Genomic DNA, 19802 nt, shown 5'->3' on the forward strand with positions numbered 1-19802 from the left:
CTCAGATTGTTTCTTCGAAGCCTATTTTCCATCTCTTGCAGCTTCCACTGTATGTCTATCACCTGAGAGCATTGAGCATCGACCTTAGATACAGCTCCTGCCACCTCGGTTTCTGTTGCCACCACCCGCTCCTCCAGGTTTGACACTCTATCTCCCATAGTGGCACAGGCTTTAGAGCGTTTCCTCACCACTCCCTGCATTTTCCTCATCGCAGCCTGCGATTTCCGGCTATCCTGACGCGTCTCCTCTCTGTGAGCTAAAATCTCTTGATGTATGGATTCCAACAGGGATAGTTGTGTCTGTTCCAACAGGGGAGTACCTATTAAAGGCTGGGCGGAAGAGTGGTCCCAACTTAATTCTCTTTGCGCTTGCTCTTGTCCCCAGGCAGCCTTCTTAGATTTCATGGCGGTGGCCGGCATATCATTCTCTGGATCAGTATTTGACTCTTCACAAGAGCTGTGCTCATCATACTCTTCAGACCACTCGCCACCGCCTTCGGAGACTGAAAAGAAAGCCTCACTGGGCTCATTCTCCTTTTCCCCAGCTGCTCCCGCTGTTGCCCCATCAATCACATCTTCAATTTCAGCAGCTGGGGGTTCTAACAGGGTTTCTAATGAGCCGGATATACCTTCTACTCCCGCAGGTCTAATCTCCCCATCACTCAAAGTCTCCAGATTTTTATTGTTACTAGGTAGCATCTCATTTATGCAACCTACTTCAATGGGCGTTCCTTCCACGGGTGTTCCCTCAGATACTTGGGGAATATGGGGTGCAGCAGGGTTACCTGGTGAATCATGCACAACCAAGGGAGCACTTTCTCCCAAAACCTTCTGCCCCTTCTCCTTACCAGCCTTTACCAGCAGATCCAAAACAGTAGCGGTAGCTAATCGAGTCTTGGGGGCCCCCTGCTGTCTCTTTCTCTGCTGGTCTTGTAAGGAAAGCTCTTCTCCGTGCATAGGGTCAGTTATTACAACCTCTGCCTCATCCTTTGCAGCGTTCTTTCTGGCATTGCCCGATTTTGAGCTGGGGTTCTGTTTAGGAGCCATTTCGTGCCTCTGTTGCCGATAATCAACTTGACAGCCGCTCCCAGTGCAGAAAGACTTCTGCTTCCTCTCCCGACGCCGATTCGAATTCCGCGGCTGTTTTCGATTCGGCAGTTGACTCCGCCCACCTTTCGCCTCGAAGCAGCAGTCTGGAATGACAGCCTCCAATGCCCGCAGCACAGCCCTCAGACGCTGCCTCGAAGACCCGAGCCGTGCGAAGGTCAGCCACATTACCCCAATCCGGCACCAAACAAGCCTCGAAGTAAGGTATGCCAAATATGCGCGAGCCTTTATCCCTCGTTATACTGGTGGGTTATTCAGCCGTACGTTATACTGTGGGTTTCATCCGAATTGGCATCCTCGCCGTAACAGCTCTGCACCGGCCACTCAAGCGGCCTCCATCTTGCCTCATCCCCTTACTAAAGAGAATTTTAATGAGAGATTGGTGGATGTATATGATATTACAAGTCTGCTACCATCGGACATCATTGCAGAAAGCTTTAATGGATCAATAATTGATATTGAAGGTTTCTTAAAAGTGCCTCTTATCTTTAGAAACAGAACAGCCATGATTAAATTGTACATTGCTTGTACATTGCTGTCAGCGCCAAGACGCCCACTGGCAAACGTATGCGCTCTACAAATCGTAAAAATAAATAAATAAATAAATAAATAAATAAAGGTGTCAATGTTCTAGGTTGGCATGATCAATACGAGTTTGGCATCATTCTCAATCCATGTTCCAAGGATCCAGTCTCCTTATGTAGTGAAAAAGACATGGTAAGTACTACAAGCTATGATTTTGTTGGAAAAGAAGGTGTAAAGGAAGACATGGGTTTTTGGAGTCATAAATATAACAAAGTCTTCTGTGATGATTTGGGCAAGTTGAAGAATTTTGCGCATAAAATTGTTTTGAAAAATTATGCACTTCCTGTTAAACAAAAATTGAGAGGTGTTCCTCTTAATGTTAGAGATGAGTTGAAGGAGATGTTGAATGATCTTCTTAAGGAGAACATAATAGAACCTATTGAGTTCTCGGAATGGGTTTCTCCCATTGTACTCGTGCGGAAACCTGATCAAAAGTTACGCGTGTTCATTGATTTAAGAGTGTTAAATGCTAATATCATAATTGACTGCCACCCTCTTCCTAACATTAATGAGCTTGTTTCATTGTTTGATGGTGCGCAGATCTTTTCCACCCTGGATCTCAGATCAGCGTACCATCAAATCGAGCTGACTGAGGAGTCAAAGAAATACACCGCATTTATCACACCTATGGGGCTCTTTCAGTATAAAAGGATGCCATTTGGGCTGGCCTCAGCGGCCTCTGTTTTTCAGAGGGTGATGTTTCAAAATTTTAGAGACTTGGATTCTTTTGTCAAATGCTTCCAGGATGACATTTTAGTCTTTTCTAAAAATGAACTGGAGCATGTGTCACACTTAGATCAGGTATTTAAAAGACTGGAGGATAGTGGGCTCACTTTAAAGGCGCATACGTGTAAGTTGTTTTGTAAATCAGTCGAATATTTAGGACATACGTTGTCAGGTGAGGGTTTAGTTCCGAAGAAATCTAATGTAGAGGCTATTCTTAAGGCTCCAGCTCCAGTCAATAAGGAACAATTACTTTCTTTTTCATGTATGTGCGAGTATTACAGCAAATTTGTAGAAAATTTCGCAACCAACATGGAACCGTTAAGAAAATAACTAAGGCAAAAAGCTATATTTGATTGGAAGGATGAACAGGATAAGGCTTTTTGTGGATATCAAAAATGATATTGTAAGTGCTCCTACCTTGAGACTGTTAAGAATGGGGTACAAGTGCATTATAACTACTGATGCTAGCTTGTATGGTCTTGGTTGTGTTTTGTCCCAACGAGATGGTAATGCTGACTGGAATGTCGCTTTTTCATCTAGAACACTTAATGAAACTGAACGCAGGCATGCGGTTATTGAGAGAGAGTTACTCGGATGTGTGTGGGCGGTGGAACATTTTAGAATTTATGTTTGGGGCAGCAATTTTGTTCTTAGGACAGATCATAAACCTCTAATACACATATCAGTTGGTGGAGGATGGAATTCTACGGCAAGAATTGCACGTCTGGCATCTAAGTTGCAAGAGTATAACTTTACTGTGGACTATATTCCTGGGAAGAAAAATGTGACTGCAGATTTTCTCACGTCTTCCTTGCGAAGATTGTATAGACAAGGTAAATGTAGTTAAAGATATAGATTTTGTGTTGGGTATTACGGATGTAATTCCGTCTCAATATCAGGATATTACTGTACTAAAGTGGAAAGAGTCTCAAGATGCGGATGACCTGTATGTTCACCTCAAGAAATATGTGTTCGAAGGCTGGCCTAGCAAAAATAGTGTTAGATCAGATTTATTACCATTCTTTCATGTTTCTGATGAATTGTTGTATGAAGGTGAATTTCTATTTAAATCTGGAAAATGTGTTCCACCCTATGGTGTGCGAGATTTGATTTTAAAATTGGCACACAAAACACATCCTGGGATTTCTGCGATGAAACATTTGATAAGGTTGTATTTTTGGTGGCCAGGCATGGACAGATGTATAGATCGCACTGTCAGGGAATTTAATGAATGTTGTAATAAGGATAAAATGTTAAGAGTTCATGTTCCTCCGCTCAAACCTGTTAAATGGCCTCAAGTTCCATGGAACAAGATTGCTTTTGATATCTCTGGTCCTTTTTCTATTTTGCCGGAAACCTCACGGTTGCACTGGTCATCATTGACTATCACTCGAAATGGCCTGAGGTCAAATTTGTCGCTAAGGCTACTACGAATGCTGTTATTAGTTTTTTTAGAGAGGTGTTTGCACGGGAGGGTTGTCCTGCTACTTTAATTTCGGATAATGGAGTACAATTAGTTTCTGCAGAGATTGAGAATTTCTTGAAGGATTGTCTGATTAAACATATTCGCACATCACTTTATGAACCCCATGAGAACGGCCAGGTTGAGCGCTTTAACCGGGTGTTGAAAGAATTTATAGCTGATGCAGTTAAGGAAAAAGGTGATTGGTTGAATGTTATTAGAGAAAAATTATGGACTTATCGCATCACTCCACACACTACCACGGAGATTAGTCCTTTTAAATTACTTAAGGGAAGAGATCCAGCTTCAGTTATTTGCCCTTGGTGGTTTAAGGAAAAGTGTAAAAATGTAGTAGAGAACAAAGTTAATATTCAGGAAATTGCCAATAAAGTTGTCTGTAAACAGGACAAAGTCACTTCATGGTACAATAACAAGTGGAAGACAAGAGAACATAATTTGGAAGTTGGTGATTGGGTCAGGATTCTGAAACCTTTTCTTGTTAGTAAAGGCATGAGTAAATATGGTAGACCTATTCAAATTAAAAAAGTTTTCAGGAATACTGTTGTTACCCAAGATGGTAAAGTTTGGAATTCAAGGAAAGTAGCTAAGTGTCCTATACAAGATGTCAACCGATCCCATGAAAACCCTACGCATGATAACAAGTTTGGTCATGAACCAAAATGTGATTCTGTGGCATCAAGAATCAAAAATAATGTTCGGGTCAGAAATAGGCCCATTTCTTTACAAGATTTTGTATAACTTATTGTGTTTCTTTCTTCTTTATTTTGTTTTATTTAATGGGGGAAATGTGTTACATTTCTTATTTAGTATAAATACATTACCTATATGTATATCTGTGTATTTCTTTAAGGCATGAGACTTGTTATGTTTCTGTATCCGTTCTTCATTCTAAACAGAGCTTTGCTAATGGAGCATTCTATACTTGGAAGGCAGTTGTATCCTGCTGTCATTCTGTCAGGAGTTATGCTGTGCTGCTGTTCAATACATCTTCTTTAATCATTCTGGATTCATTCTTACTCTCTCCTTTCTGTCTGCGCTGTGAAACTGCAGAAGGCACTCTTATACATAGCATGTGGCACTCTACTGTGCTTTTGAAGTTTTGGCGGGGGTGATCACATGCCTTTCAGAAGTATTAGGATGGGACATCCCTTATTCACCAACACTCACTATACTTCATATACTTGATGAATTCTGGGGCAATATATACAAGCGCCATTTATTATTTCTCGGCCTTACATTGATGAAGCGTGCCATTGCTAGGGCATGGAAAAACATGTCCCCACGCTAGTCGGGGTATGGAAGAAGTACCTTGATTTTTGTATGGGGATGGAGATACCAGTGTTTATGGCCAGGGGATGTCCCCAGAAACATCTAAAGATTTGGAAGAGGTGGGCGGAATATCGGGGATTATACTTGGAACCCACTTCAGGTACACCGATGGATGGGCAGTCATTGTGATGAGCAGACAATGATTCGTAAAATTCAGTAGTAATTGCATGATTGTTCGGTTGAGATGGTTGAGAACTGCATGATGTTGACGTCAATACTGTTATGATAAACACTATCATTTAAAGTCCTGGATGTTCCAGGACTACCACGGCTGTTGACAATAAAATATATGATGGAAAAAAATAGTGCAACGTAAATCTTTGGGTCTGGACGCATGGATTTAAACCAGCCTCCCCACCCCCATTTACAGTGGAGAAGTTGCATTCAGCAACATCGTGCCATTGTTTTGTCTGAAACTCTCCTCATTTGGTAAAAAAAATCTAATGTGATTCATAATGGTAGAAATCTGCCGAATACCAGGAGAGAAAAAGTTTTGTTTGAGAAAAGAACAAAAATGCAGGACTAGTGGTCGTATTGCTTCTTTAAATAAGGTGATTGCAAAATATTTTCCTTTTTATGTCAAAAACAGATCGGAGCCTGGCTTCTTGCTCAGTATTCCTTTTAATTGCTGCATGGCTGACACTAGGAAAAAAATGCGCCTTTTTGATTTGCTGGATTAGTTCTCTGTATTCTTGTAAAGTGACAGGAAAAAGTGTCATGTAATGAACAGTGCTATTCTTTGTCTGACAGCTTCATGTCTGCTAGGTGTGAGAGGCCTGGTACTTATACTCTGATAATGTTTTTACCCGTTAGCTAAATCGCTTGCCCCCCAGCCCAACAACTGGCGCACACTCCATCTACCATGAAGAGGTGCCCTCTGTTAAACCCCTTCAGCTTCTGTTCTCATAAGAATTCAGTTGATCCGATTTAGCTTATCAATTTGCCTTTAAAGTATTTGCATGTTTAGTTGACCCTGCTGCCTCTCTCATCAGTAGCGAACAGAGCTCTTAGAAAAATAGGACTGTTGCCATGCCATGCCGACCGCTGATACCTAGGGGGGGACACAATCGTATTTATTTCAAAATTCAAACTGGGGCGAAATATCGCTTGGTCTTGTTCTGTTCTGAGGGCGTCATATCCAATAGTAAATGCACTCAGGAGCCTTCCCAGCATTTTCAATAATAAATTAGTGTACTTTCAAAGCTGGGTTTGCCATATGGAGGATTTCGCCATCACCATTTTTGCAGTAAATTTGTACTATGTGTATTGTTTGTAACTACCTGCAGAACCGTTTACATCCCAAAAATGCACTTATTGCACATTTTCTTATTTTTACAAACCCCAACAAACAGCACCTACCTATTTGTTTTTTTATCACCAAAAAAGCATAGCTTTCCACACAGTTCCAGGCCAGACATTTCAACACCACACATTTGCAATCCACTCTACATAATTCAACACCAAACCACATAAATCAGCTTAACACCACTATTACACAAAACACCACATACGTCTAATCCCAGCACATTCCACAGCATGCCACAAAATTCAACATCACATCTCATAACTAAATTCCACTACATTCAACTCCACAACACAAAATACCATTCCACATAATTACACTCCATAACACACACTCCCACTCCACATAATCTCAGTACACTCAATACCACCTAATTACTAAGCACTAATTCCACATCACACCATGCCACATAATTCCACTACACAAATCCACTCAACAACAACACAATTCCACGGCACACATTTCAAGAACTAACTAATCAAATCCAACCCACATAATTCCACTACACACCACATACATACACTCCATCACACATAGATAAACTACATTGCCTTTTACAGTGCCAAAATGCCAAAACAAATGTGATACCGATTGCATTTTTAATGCTTGTTTAATTTGTGTGATAAGAATTGGTGAAAGAGTCGGCAGGAGAGGCAGGATATCTCAAATCAATGCGATAGTTCCAAGTAAAAGTCTGTTCGAGGCATGTGTGCTGTAGATGCACATGCTTTGCATTCTCCTGCCATCTAGTGTTGGGTCAGGATTTTTGCAAGTTGTTTTTCTTAGAAGAAGTCTTTCCTAGTCACGAGGTAAGGTGACTCCTCCTTTTGGTGATGGTGTGCATGGGCATCGATTCCATTGTTTGTTTTTTTCCGCCATCGGGTTTGCACATGTATTGCTGGGCTAGGGTTCGAAACTGTTCTCCGGGTTCCCCTCGTGCGCATTCCACTCTACCCTTTACGGCTATTGTTATCGTACACGTTTCCCTCTCTCCACGTATCAATTCGATTGGAAAATCTCTCACCTTCGATCGAAAACATTGTGGACGGCCGTCAGGCCTAACACCATCGTCCCATTCTTCTGCCGATAGAACGGACCCAGTTTCAATTCTATCCTCGGTGCCATGCTAAATACCCTCGCACCGATCTACATCCAGTCTGCAACGTGTGCCTCTCACCTGAGCAAAAGGAAGAAGATTTCGAGGCCTGTCGATCGTTCCGATCGAAAAAGACTCTTCGAGAATTTCAGGCTCGACGACGAGACATGCAGCGTCAAACACTCCACATACTCCGGATATCTTTGGGGAAGAATCTGAACATGATAATAATGAGGACAATGACAGTATTCCTTTACCTACAGATCCGTGGGATGATTAAAATATTGATCCACCTATAAATAAGGATCCAGACCTATATATACACCCTGCAAAATCTTCATCTCCAGAAGATAATGTTTACTATCTAGAGTTGATTTCCAGGACATCAGCATATCATGGGGTTTCACTGCACAAAGAGACCTTAGATGACTATTTATTATTTGAGACACTAGGGTCTTCACACAGAGTTATCCAGAGTCTCATAAAAAATATAAACCATCACCCTCTGATCAGGTTTTCATTAAAGGACAGCTCCCTCTGGATTCACTGGTAGTGTCTAATGCTCATACAAGAGCCAACTCACAGACATCTAGAGATGCTCCTCCCCCGTATAAAAAAATAGAAGCTTAATGACTCATCTGGTAAAAGGGTTGCTGCCCACGCTGCTAATCACTGGTGCATTGCAAACACGTAGGGCCAATTAGCTAGGTGTGACAGGGCACACTGGGACGAGATAGAAGGACTACTTCAATACCTCCCAGAAAAGCGCAAGAACTAGCTCAAGAAGGAAAACGTATTGCTAATACTTCTATTAGATGTGCGCTTGATGCTGCTGCCACTGCAGCGTGAGAAGTTAACACCAGCATTCTCTTATGTTGGCATGCCCGACTTAAAATTTCAGATTTTAAACCAGAAGTACAACAGTCTATTTTAAACACTCCTTTTAATAAACAACTTATTTTTGGATCTCAGGTTGATGAGGCTTTAGAAAAAAATGAAGAAAAACACTGACGTGGGGAAATCCATGAGAGCACTGCAATATCCTTTAAGCAGAGGCTCGTTTCGTCGCTCATTCTATAGAGCAGGGTCTAAAACGACATCATCAGACCTTAACACTTCCTCGTACAAGTCCAACACCCAACCCTCTTCTGGTAGACGTTTCTTCAGAGGAGGGTACAGAGGAAACAATTTTAAGGGTAGAGGTAAGGGCACGTCAACATGTAGCTCCACTCCTCCCAATAAGCAGTGACTTGCCAACGCTTCCCCCCCAGATCATCTAACACCTATTGGGGGAAGACTTCAACAATTTCTCCCCCCCCCTTTGGCAATCCATAATATTAGAGAAATGGATGCTAGACATTATCTGACATGGTTATTGCCTCGAGCACACCAGCAATCTTCCCAACATTCAACCTCGCACTAACAAACTTGCGTAAGAACACCTGCAGCTATTCAAACAAGAGTTACAAGCTCTTTTAACAAAAGAAGCTATAGAATCAGTTCAATTACAGTACCAAGGATCAGGAATGTACTCTCCGTACTTTCTAATCCCCAAGAAGGACAACTCCTTAAGACTAATTTTGGATCGAAGATCTGTACTTACCTTCAGAAAGTTTCCATATGATCACTCTTCAACAGGTCCTTCCACTGCTACAGCAAGCCGATTTTATGTCCTCTTTAGACTTACAAGATGCATACTTTCATGTTCCCAGAGTATTTACAAAATGTCTAGCAGTAGTGGCAGAACATCTCAGAAGACAACCAATTAATGTCTTCCCTTTTCTGGACGACTGGCTCATCAAGGCCAGCACACACCAAAAGTGTCTACACCACACTCAGATTACAATAGACCTACTCTACCAATTTGGTTTCACAGTCAATGCTCAAAAGTCTCCCTGTCAGCTTTCACAAATGCAGTCTTATCTGGGAGCATCTCTAAACACTTGTACGGTGCTAGACTCTCCCAATGCAGCCAGAATTCAGAATATTCAATCTCTGCTAATACAGTTTCAGGCGAATCAATACTTAGCAGCAAGAATGTTTATGTAACTGCTAGGGATGATGGCATCAAGCATCACGATAGTGCCTAATGCAAGATTGCACATGCGTCCTCTGCAGGAGCGCTTAGCACATCAGTGGAAGTAGTCTCAGGGTTAATTAACAGATCTAGTAATGGTAGGCAGCTGCACCCATCGCATTCTGCACTGGTGGCACACACCAAACTTATCAAAAGGGTGGCCTTTTATTGACCCTGTTGCACAGATCATGCTAACAGCAAAAGCATCCCTCACAGGTTGGGGTGCCATCTTCACAACTTGATCATTCAAGGTCTGTTGTACCACAGGTACAAAGCTCTGCACATCAATTATCGAGAGCTTGTAGCTGTATATCTAGCATCAAAAGCTTTTTCAGTCTCACCTTATAGGGAAAGTTGTCCTAGTATGCACGGACAACATGACAGCAATGTACTATGTACAAAAACAGGGGGAAGGAACATTCTCAGCAACTGGCACAGCCCTCTCAGATGATTTGGCGTTGAGCACTTCATCAAAAAGTTCAACTTCTGGCAGAGCATCATCCAGGAGTGGACAATCAGATTGCCGACCTCTTAAGCAGAAGGCGAAAACAAATTCACGAGTGGGAACTTCATCCCCAGGTTCTCCTTCCATATTTTCAACAATGGGGATTCCCACAAATAGATCTTAGACATCTACCACTCATCTTCCAAAGGTCCGATTAGGATGGACCTAATTTTCCACACGGAGAGACCTGAAGGCTGGATCTCCACGATCAGAATGCAACTTTATATCGCCAAAACCACATCCACTCCTCGCAGTTGCAAACTAACTTCCATACTCCCCAACCGTTCAGCTAGAAGAGGTATCACATCTGTGACCATCTACACGAATGGCACTGTCCTCATTCAGGCAAACAACAAACTCCTCGAAGCTTTCGACTCCCTATTTCCCTCACTACGATCCGCTCTTCCGCCCCTGCCGCACCCCATCTCAACCCTAAACCTGCCTACAGCTACAGCTAACCTTGAAGCCTACGACTTTCTCTTCCACCCACTCCGATCCGCTCCGACCCGTTACGCTCCCCCTCACACGCTTTGCCCCGCCGCAACCCAACTCCTGCCCACAGCCAATCAGCCACAACAGGAAACTCCAGCCACACCATCACATGCCCCCCATGCCACAGCTCCTTACGGAAAGCACTACCTCGCCTCCTTACTGGATTCACCCACCTCAACCTCACGGACGTGACCCGTCGACAGTGACCCCTTTCCTCACTAGTTCCATACAGCTCTGACACTCCAGCCTGCTCCTGTCTCTACCCACCCCCCTCCTTTGACCTCTCCCTTGATTTAAAAAAAGGACAATCCGCCCTTCACAACTAATAAGAGACTATACTCCCTCAACCCGATCCTCACCACGCAAAATGAAGCTCTAGATGCCCTCAACTCCTCCCATGACTCTTTGGCGCAGCGTCTCGCGTCACTTGAAAACCAGATAGACGTAATCTCCCGGGGCTTAACCAAAATCCTCTCCAACCTAGGTAAAGCTCGCAGACCCCTTAAATCCCCTCCCTGGACTCCCCCCACCGTCAACGTAAAAAGCCCCCCATGGTACACAGAAACCCTTGGAACCCAGCCTCAAAGTCCCCCTATCAGGGTCAGGGAACCCTGGCCACAAAAATCCTCAAGAACCGCAGTCCCTCCCCCTTGGGCTCTGAACCGTACAATGTCCGATATAAAACACCTGACCTCAAGGCCCACTAGAACAGAAGCAGCCATGTCAGACAACGAAGCAGCCATTCTAGCCTCTTCATACGACACACCCCCCTCTGACTCCCCTAAATCCAAAATCCAAGTGATCACGGGCCTCCGGAAAGGCCTTCCCTGCACAAAACCCCCGAGACGGCCCGTCCTCACTGCTATACTTAGGGCGCCCAAAGAAAGGACTGCCAGTAACAAAGAGCTTTTTGCCAACAGCTTACTGATCAACTGCAGGTCGGCCTCACTACACGCAACTGAACTAGCTGAGGCTATCCTCTCACATGACATTGACATTGCGTTCCTCACGGAGACCTGGCTCAATAAGATATCCCCTCCATGCCTAGACACGCTGGTACCCGCAGGCTTCTCCCTCATCAATAAAGACAGGATAGACCAGCGAGGAGGAGGGGTTGCCATTATCCACAAGGACAATTTGGTCGTCCCGGAAACTAACTCTTTCGATTACGATTCATTTGAATGTCTCTCCTCCAACATCAAGACCAAAAATTATGGTTCTCTACTGTGTCACCTGCTCTATCACCCCCCAGGTAAAAACGCCGCATTTGGAGAACAACTATCTGACCTGATAGCTCAAGGTGCACTCAGTAATAACAATAATCTAATTCTCGGTGACCTGAACCTACGGTGGAACGAGACCAATAACCCTCTAATCCAATCGCTATCCAGTCTCCTCTGTGATAACAATCTAATCCAGTACTGCACAGAGGAGACACACTACAAAGGAGCCACACTGGATGCCATCATTGCGCAAAAAAACACAATCACTGTCAACCACATACTCCCCGTTGACTGGTCAGACCACCACATGATCCTATTTCATATCAATCACCCCACCCTCTCCCAATCACCCCCACAAGATCCCCCAAAATGGCTGAGAAACTTCTCTCAAGTTCCCTTGGGAATCCTGATCACTTCTACCCGACAACAAAGCCCACCTCTCCACCCACGACCTCACCGACCGGTACAATACTGAGCTAGCGTCCTTACTTGACAAAATAGCTCCTTTAAAGCTCAAAAACAGCAGAGCCATCCCATCCAGATCATGGTTCAACTCTGACCTCAACTCCGAAAGGAGGAACTTAAGAGCTAAAGAAAGAAAGTGGAGAAACAACCCGACCTCCATCCTCCGTGATCAACTTAAATCAGCCCGTAGGAAGTACAACAACCACATCAAAAACAAGAAATCCAGCTTCTTCCGCGAGGCCCTGGACAGTGCCAAAAACAGACCTAAGGAGCTCTATAGCTTCATTAATCAACAAACCTCCAAGCCAGTGTCCTCATCTGCACAGGCGTCCAAAGAACTCTGTGACAACTTCGCCAATTTCTTCAACGACAAGATCTAAAAAAATCGAACTATCATTAGACATCAACAACTCACACCTCACGAAGAGCATCACAGTTGTGCCACATGTTCTCTCTCTTGGCTCTTCTCCCAACTCCTGGCTCAGCTTCCGTCCCGTTCAAGAAATTGAGATAATAACGTTGATTTCCACCTCCAAACCCTCAGCACATGTCCTAGACCCCATTCGTCCCCTACTGATCAAAAAGATGAAGCACGCCTTTGCACCGCTCTGGAGCAAAATCATAAATAGCTCCCTAAAAAACGGAGTGGTTCCTGATTGCCTTAAAATGGGGCAAGTCACCCCCCTGCTGAAAAAACCTAGCTTAGATCCGACAGATCTGAACAATTTCAGACCTGTGTCAACCTCCCCTTGCTCTCAAAAACACTAGAAAGATGCATACTACATCAACTAACACAGCACCTAGACAACACCAACCTATTGGACCCCCACCAGTCTGGCTTCAGAAAAGGCTGCAGCACAGAAACCGCGATTTTTAACATCATGGACAATATCCATGGATCACTAGACTCTGACAGATGCTGCCTCCTCATTCTTCTTGACCTCTTGGCAGCATTTGATACTGTTGACCACAAACTCCTCATAAGGGCTTTCCAGAAAGAGCTGGTCTTGGTGAGGTAGTTCTCAAATGGTTCTCTTCCTTTATCCACAATCGCACACAAAAAATAAAAATAAAAAGCTTCACCTCCGAAATCCAGCAAGTCAACAAGGGCGTCCCGCAAGGATTGGTGCTCTCTCCACAACTCTTTAACTTCTACATGGAACCTTTTTCCAAACTACTCAGAAAAGCCAACATCCGCTTCCACCTCTATGCAGATGATACACAGATGTATCTGGAAACTACCTCTCTCAAAGACATTCAAAGACTAAATGATGTCTCGAAAGATGTACAAGACTGGCTGTCAAGCAACCACCTGAAACTAAATCCTGACAAGAACAAGGCACTCCTCATCTCGAACAGGGATGATAATCCCCAAATCACCGAATGGTTAAAGGCTATTGATGCGCTCAAGGGGAATCTCACTCTAGCAGATTCTGTCAAATCTCTAGGCAGCACCTTAGACCCAAAACTGAACATGATGAGACATTAAGAACTCGGCCAAAGGTGCGTTCCTTAACCTCAGACTACTGAACAAAATCAAACCCTACATTCCAACCAAGGATCTCAAACTGGCCACCCATTCTCTGGTACTGTCAAGACAGGACTATGGGAACGCAGTCCTAACAGGAATCCCTAAATCGCACTTGGCCTCTTTCAAAACAACATTACATGCGGCAGCCAGAATAATCACCGGCATCAAAAAATCTGATCATATCTCCCCTGCACTCAAGGAACTCAAATGGCTTACAGTAGAAATGCGAAGTAGCTTCAAAACAGCCTGCCTAACCCATAAAGCCCTTCACACCGGCAAACCCGAGTACCTGGCGAAAAAACTCAGAAAAGCAGGCCAATCCAGGAATCTGAGAAGCTCGAACTCCCTCCTGCTCATTCCACCAAAAACCAGAGGGAAAAGAACAGAGGAATGTTCTTTCACTGGAAGCGCCCCCAAAATTTGGAATTGCATCCCCCCGCACATCAGAACGTTGCCTTCCTTTGTGGAATTTAAATGACAACTCAAATCCCTGTTCCTCAACCGCTCCCTAGGAAGTGGATAACTTGGGACAGACAGTAATCATCGAGCTCTGCTCCAATCCTAAGACTCCGAAGAATCTTGAAGCCAAAAAGGCTCGGCACTACAATACGCTGCTCTTTACTCTGACACTTGTTGGCTATTACATCACTCCTATGTCATGTATCCGATGATTATATGCTATTCTCCTACTGTAAAGCACTCCGATACCCTTGGGTCTGGACAGCCCTAAAGAAAACTTCTTAAATAAAATAAATAAATCTGTTTGCCGCAATGGACAACTCAAAATGCCCAAAATGTGCTTCCAGGTTCCCACACACTCTATCCAAAGGCAATGCCCTATGGGTGAATTGGTCAGGGATATGTGCCTACGCTTTTCCGCCTCTCCCCCTCCTTCCATTTCTGGTTTGGAAGCTCAGGCAAACATTCATCATACTGATTCTAGTGGCTCTCACTTGAGCTCGTCAACTGTGGTTCACTGCACTTTTAGAACTGTCAGTAGATCTGGATCAAAAGCTGCATCTCAATTCCAGTCTTCTCACACAGAACCATGGAGAAGTCAGACATCCAAATCCCAAAGAGCTCAACCTAGCGATTTGGCTCCTGAAGTCATAGTTTGGGTATCTTAACTTGCCACTAGAATGCAAGACCATACTTAAAGAAGCAAGAAATCCTACTACCTAAGCATGCTATGAAGCAAAATGGAAAAGTTTTATGTATTGTACTAATAACAAAATTGATCCTCTAAATGCATCTAGACAAAATATCATTTGTTAACTACTGCATTTACAGCGTGCTGGTTTAGCCTACACTTCCATTTGTTTGCTTCTTGCTGCAATAGCTGCATATTTGTCTAACAGACAACATCTATCTCTGTTCAAGGTTCCAGTAAGAGGCATTAAAGGAATATTACCACCCAGGGTACCTCCAGCACCAGTTTGGAATCTGAACATCGTGCTTACATGGCTCATGGGTCCACCTTTTGAACCATTACACAACTGTCCACTACCGTTTCTTTAATGGAAAGTGGCCTTTCTCATTGTGATCACTTCATTGAGGAGAGTGGGTGAGCTACAAGCTTTAACCTCTTTGACGCTGATGACGGCTCCCGGCTGTCATGAGTCACGGTGGGAGTGTGCCGATGACGGCCGGGAGCCGCCATGACCACTCCTGCGTTCGGAATGTTCAGCACTGCGGCGGAATTCGTGCCGCAGTGATGAGGTTAACCCTTGAAGAACCCTTCTAATAATAATAGATTCGTTTCTTAAGCGCCTGGTTATACTGAGTAGTATTTCGACTTTATAGAGACAAGGTAGTCCTTCGCACTAACCCAAAGTGCCTTCTCAAAGTGGTTTCTGCTTTCCATATCAACCAATCAGTTGAGTTGCCTGTGTTCTTTCCTCAACCTGATGCAGTAGCAGAACGGGATCTTCATACTCTTGATGTGAGAAGACGCTACTGTACTACATTGAAAGAACAAAAGATTTTCGTACAACAAAATAACTGTTTGTTGCATTTGCTACACCTCACAGAACCAATCACATTTCTAAATCTGGTATTGCAAGATGGATTGTTAAATGCATTCAAACCTGCTACACTCAAGCGAATCGAACTTTATCCATACCTCCTAGAGCACATTACACTAAAATAGGAGCATCTGTGGCCTTTTTAGGTAACATCCAAATAGCTGACATTTGTAAAGCAGCAACATGGTGTACACCACACATTTAACAAACATTACTGTGTGGATGTGTTAGCATGTCAACAAGACTATGTAGGCCAAGCTGTGCTAAAAACACTTTTTCAAACAACTGCAACATCTACTGGTTAGCCAACGCTTTGGGAGAATACTGCTATATAGTCTATGCAAAGCATGTGTATCTACAGCAGACATGCCTCGAATGGATTATGCTACTTTTTTTAAATATATCTTTATTAAATGTATTATGCTACTTACCCAGTAAGCATCTGTTCTTGGAATGTGGAGCTGTAGATTCACATGCGCCCTCTCACTTCCCCAGGCACCTGTAGCTGTTGCAGTTCTGCATTATTTACATCACATACGCATGGACATCTCTGTACTATACTTACTCTATTCGCCCCTAATTGCGGGAAATCAATCTAACAATGGAGTCGATTCCCATGTGCACTATCACCAAAAGGAGGAGTCCCCTTACCTCGTGACTAGGAAAGACTTCTTCGAAGAAAAACAACTTGCAAACATCCGGACCCAACACTAGATGGCAGGAGTATGCAAAGCATGTGAATCTGCAGCTCTACATGCTAAGAACAGATGCTTACTGGGTAAGTAGCAGAATCCTTTATATAGAACCGAGTTGAATAGAAAATAGGTGAGAGTTTATACGTTTTCTGAATTCTTGTTTGGAAATGCCACTTAAAAGACAGGGACAACATTGTTTTTTACTTGAAATACAAATACTATGATTAGCTCATATAATGATATCCGTGCGAGATACAAAACTATGTAAAAAGCTAGTAGAAACATAGGCAGAGACTTGCTAGAACAAGACATTGGGCAATATATTAAACTTAGTTATTCTGTATTCCCAGAGGGCTCCCATCTTATCCAGTCTTCTTCCGTGCTACCAACCCTCCAGCCGCCTTCGCTCAGCTTATCTAAATCTGCCCACTGTCCTGCGTTTCATGAGAGGCAGAGCTGGAGGCCGCTCCTTTTGTGTTAAGGCCCCTGTGCTGTGGAACTCATTACCTCTCCCTAATAGAAACATTGAAAATCATTTGCATTTCAGGAAATCCCTGAAGACATGGCTCTTTTCCTTAACATAACACACGCTATAGAGCTTGAAGTCATATGTCAAGAAACAATTTCATCTTATCCATACCCTCATAGGTGATTAGCGCGCTCTACAATTCGACATAACATCATAGGATTTTATTAAATTAAATCTGAGTAAGCGCTTGGTTAGTCTGTATACACTGGTATACTGACTTGGAGATAGTTTGTCTTTACTTCCACTACATACGGTTCATGGTCAGTACGATGACCTCTGCCTTCCCTTTGTTGACTCTGTTGCTAGAGATTTTACCATAGTTTTGCAGCCCTGTCATAAAAGCAGGAAGTATCTCGTGGTCCATTGTCATGACAAGAATCGTTTGTACAACCTAACGTTATCTTGTGCCTTTCCTAGACATATGATAGTAAAGGTGGCTGGGGGGATCGCTCAGATATTTTAGTCTCGGCCACTGGCTCAAATAGAAGTCAAAACGCAGGGTTAACAATGGGCACCCCGATGGGTACCTCAATAGATTCTGAACGGAGCAGAAAAATAAGAATTTATACAGTGCCTAACAGATGGAGTCTGATAGAAGGAGATAATTATAATAAATATGATTGTAAATAAATATATAAAGCCTCTAAGCCAGCTCAAATGTATCCAGAGTCAACGCGGTTAAAAGCCTTTTCCATGCCGACCAAGGCCACCAGCAATATTACTACTAATGCATTCTCTATTTTTAGAAGGCGAGCAGTCAACAATATTTTGCTCATATCCATTTCCAGAGTTGAAACTCTGCTGATAAAGATTAATAATTTTCAAAAAAGGCAAAGAATACTAAGGAAAAGTCAACTCTAGACTCCAACCACTTCACAAAATCTTGCATCACAGTTATGCAGAGAGCTGGGTAAATGTGAGACTGGCTGCCAGGGTGTCTTTGATATTTAGAAAAAAAACATTGTGGTTTCTCACCAACAAGCAGGTGTGACCCCGACTCCCAAATAACCTTCTGAGTATGTATGAACTACTACATATGATTCTCAAAATTTACCTTACAAAATCCAGACTGCAGCCTACCTGAGGCGCTGCCAGAAAGTGCAGGCTGCAATTTTGGCATTCTTAATTATGCTTGTGACATACCCTGTTCTCATTTCAGTTTAGGTCCAGGTACCTGTTAACATTGAGAGGCTGTTGATTAAATGTTTAGTCAGAACTATATAACCTCATATAAAAATCAACATACGCTTAAAAATGTATTCAATCTAATGTTAGATTTCTGCTGTTGACATACAGCATAATGATGCTATATTCACCCTCCTTAGATTTTGTCTACAGGGCCAACATGTGGAAACGGTACTCAATGGTCTCATTTCATGGTAATCTACTAGCTTTACTCTAAAGATTCACTCGAGCATGTACTGCTGCCATCAGCTCCGTCTGATAAGCTGTACTTCGGCTAAGGCACACTTCCTAACTTCTGGTAACGGTGAATCATTTGTGTTCTCTTTCCATCTGGGATATTATTGCTATTGAATTTTGTGTCCGCCTTTTGTGGCATGTACTTTTTCCAAACAACATTTTGACACTAGATCCTGAAATAATGTCTTTGCAGCTTCCAAAATAGTGCATTAACTGGACATCAATAAAATACAAAGGAATCTAAGGCGACAACCACTTAAACAGCAGCAGTTTCCATTCATATGTCAAACGCATCTTACTATCATAGGCTAATAAAAAGGCTTCAGAAAATGGGAACAGTTCATTTTTAATGTAATTCTTGTTTGTTGTAGGTCTTGGACTGGATAGAAAACCATGGTGAAGCTTTCCTCAGCAAGCACACAGGAGTTGGTAAATCTTTGCACAGGGCAAGAGCACTGCAGAAGCGTCATGAAGATTTTGAAGAAGTTGCACAGGTGATGATTGTTTCAAACACTGTCTCGACAAAGTATTAATATTGAGTGTTGTGCATTGTGCTTAAAAGTCTAACCAGTCCAGGGGCGTGGCCAAGCTGCCGACCAAGATGGCCGTGCGGCTTTGACGCTCCAGAGAGCTATGCCTGTTTATATTGCCCACATGCCTCTCTTACCTGACTGCTCCACCTCCACCGGGCCCGATATGCATGCTCCCAGACCTGGTAATGCCACTTTGCGGATCGTTGCCCATTTTTCTCCTTCCCAGATTTGCACCAGTGCGTGGCCTGATGCAGTCCTCAGAGGCCCTGCCGGGACAGCAAGTGAGCCTGAAAGGGGGGCCATGCCATGAGCGGTAGCTTGGGGTCAGATTGCTGCTGCTGTGCTGTGTGCCCCGCTAGTGTCTCTGTGCGGGCGGGTGACCTTTGCGCTGTGGCCTGCCTATTTCCTGCAGCCTTCACCGGGTGAGTGCACAGCTGTGCAGCTGGGACACAGGCCTGGAGTGGACATCACCCACTGAGACCTGTAGTGGGGATTGGATCGCTGTCTACATGCAATTTGCCCCAGCCTCCGTTTTCATATTGTTTGGTGGTAAGGTGACCAACTGGCATAGGAGAAATTCAGGACAGTGAGTGTAAAAATTCAGGACAAAGGGTCAAAATTCAGGACCAAAATTCAGGACAGACGGTCAAAATTCAGGACAAAAGGTATGTTTTACAG

General features: G+C 43.5%; 1 protein-coding gene across 1 annotated transcript in view; it reads left to right on the plus strand.

Moving 5' to 3' along the window:
- TRIO (trio Rho guanine nucleotide exchange factor) overlaps positions 1 to 19802 on the plus strand; it is a 5246815-nt gene that overhangs the window by 1333956 nt on the left and 3893057 nt on the right. The window contains exon 10 of the mRNA XM_086965300.1: positions 18963 to 19085. Coding sequence (XP_086821426.1) covers positions 18963 to 19085 — 123 coding nt within the window. The remainder of the gene's footprint in view (positions 1 to 18962; positions 19086 to 19802) is intronic.

Source organism: Lissotriton vulgaris, chromosome 4_1 (genome assembly GCF_964263255.1).
Source record: "Lissotriton vulgaris chromosome 4_1, aLisVul1.2, whole genome shotgun sequence".
Lineage (NCBI taxonomy): Eukaryota > Metazoa > Chordata > Amphibia > Caudata > Salamandridae > Lissotriton > Lissotriton vulgaris.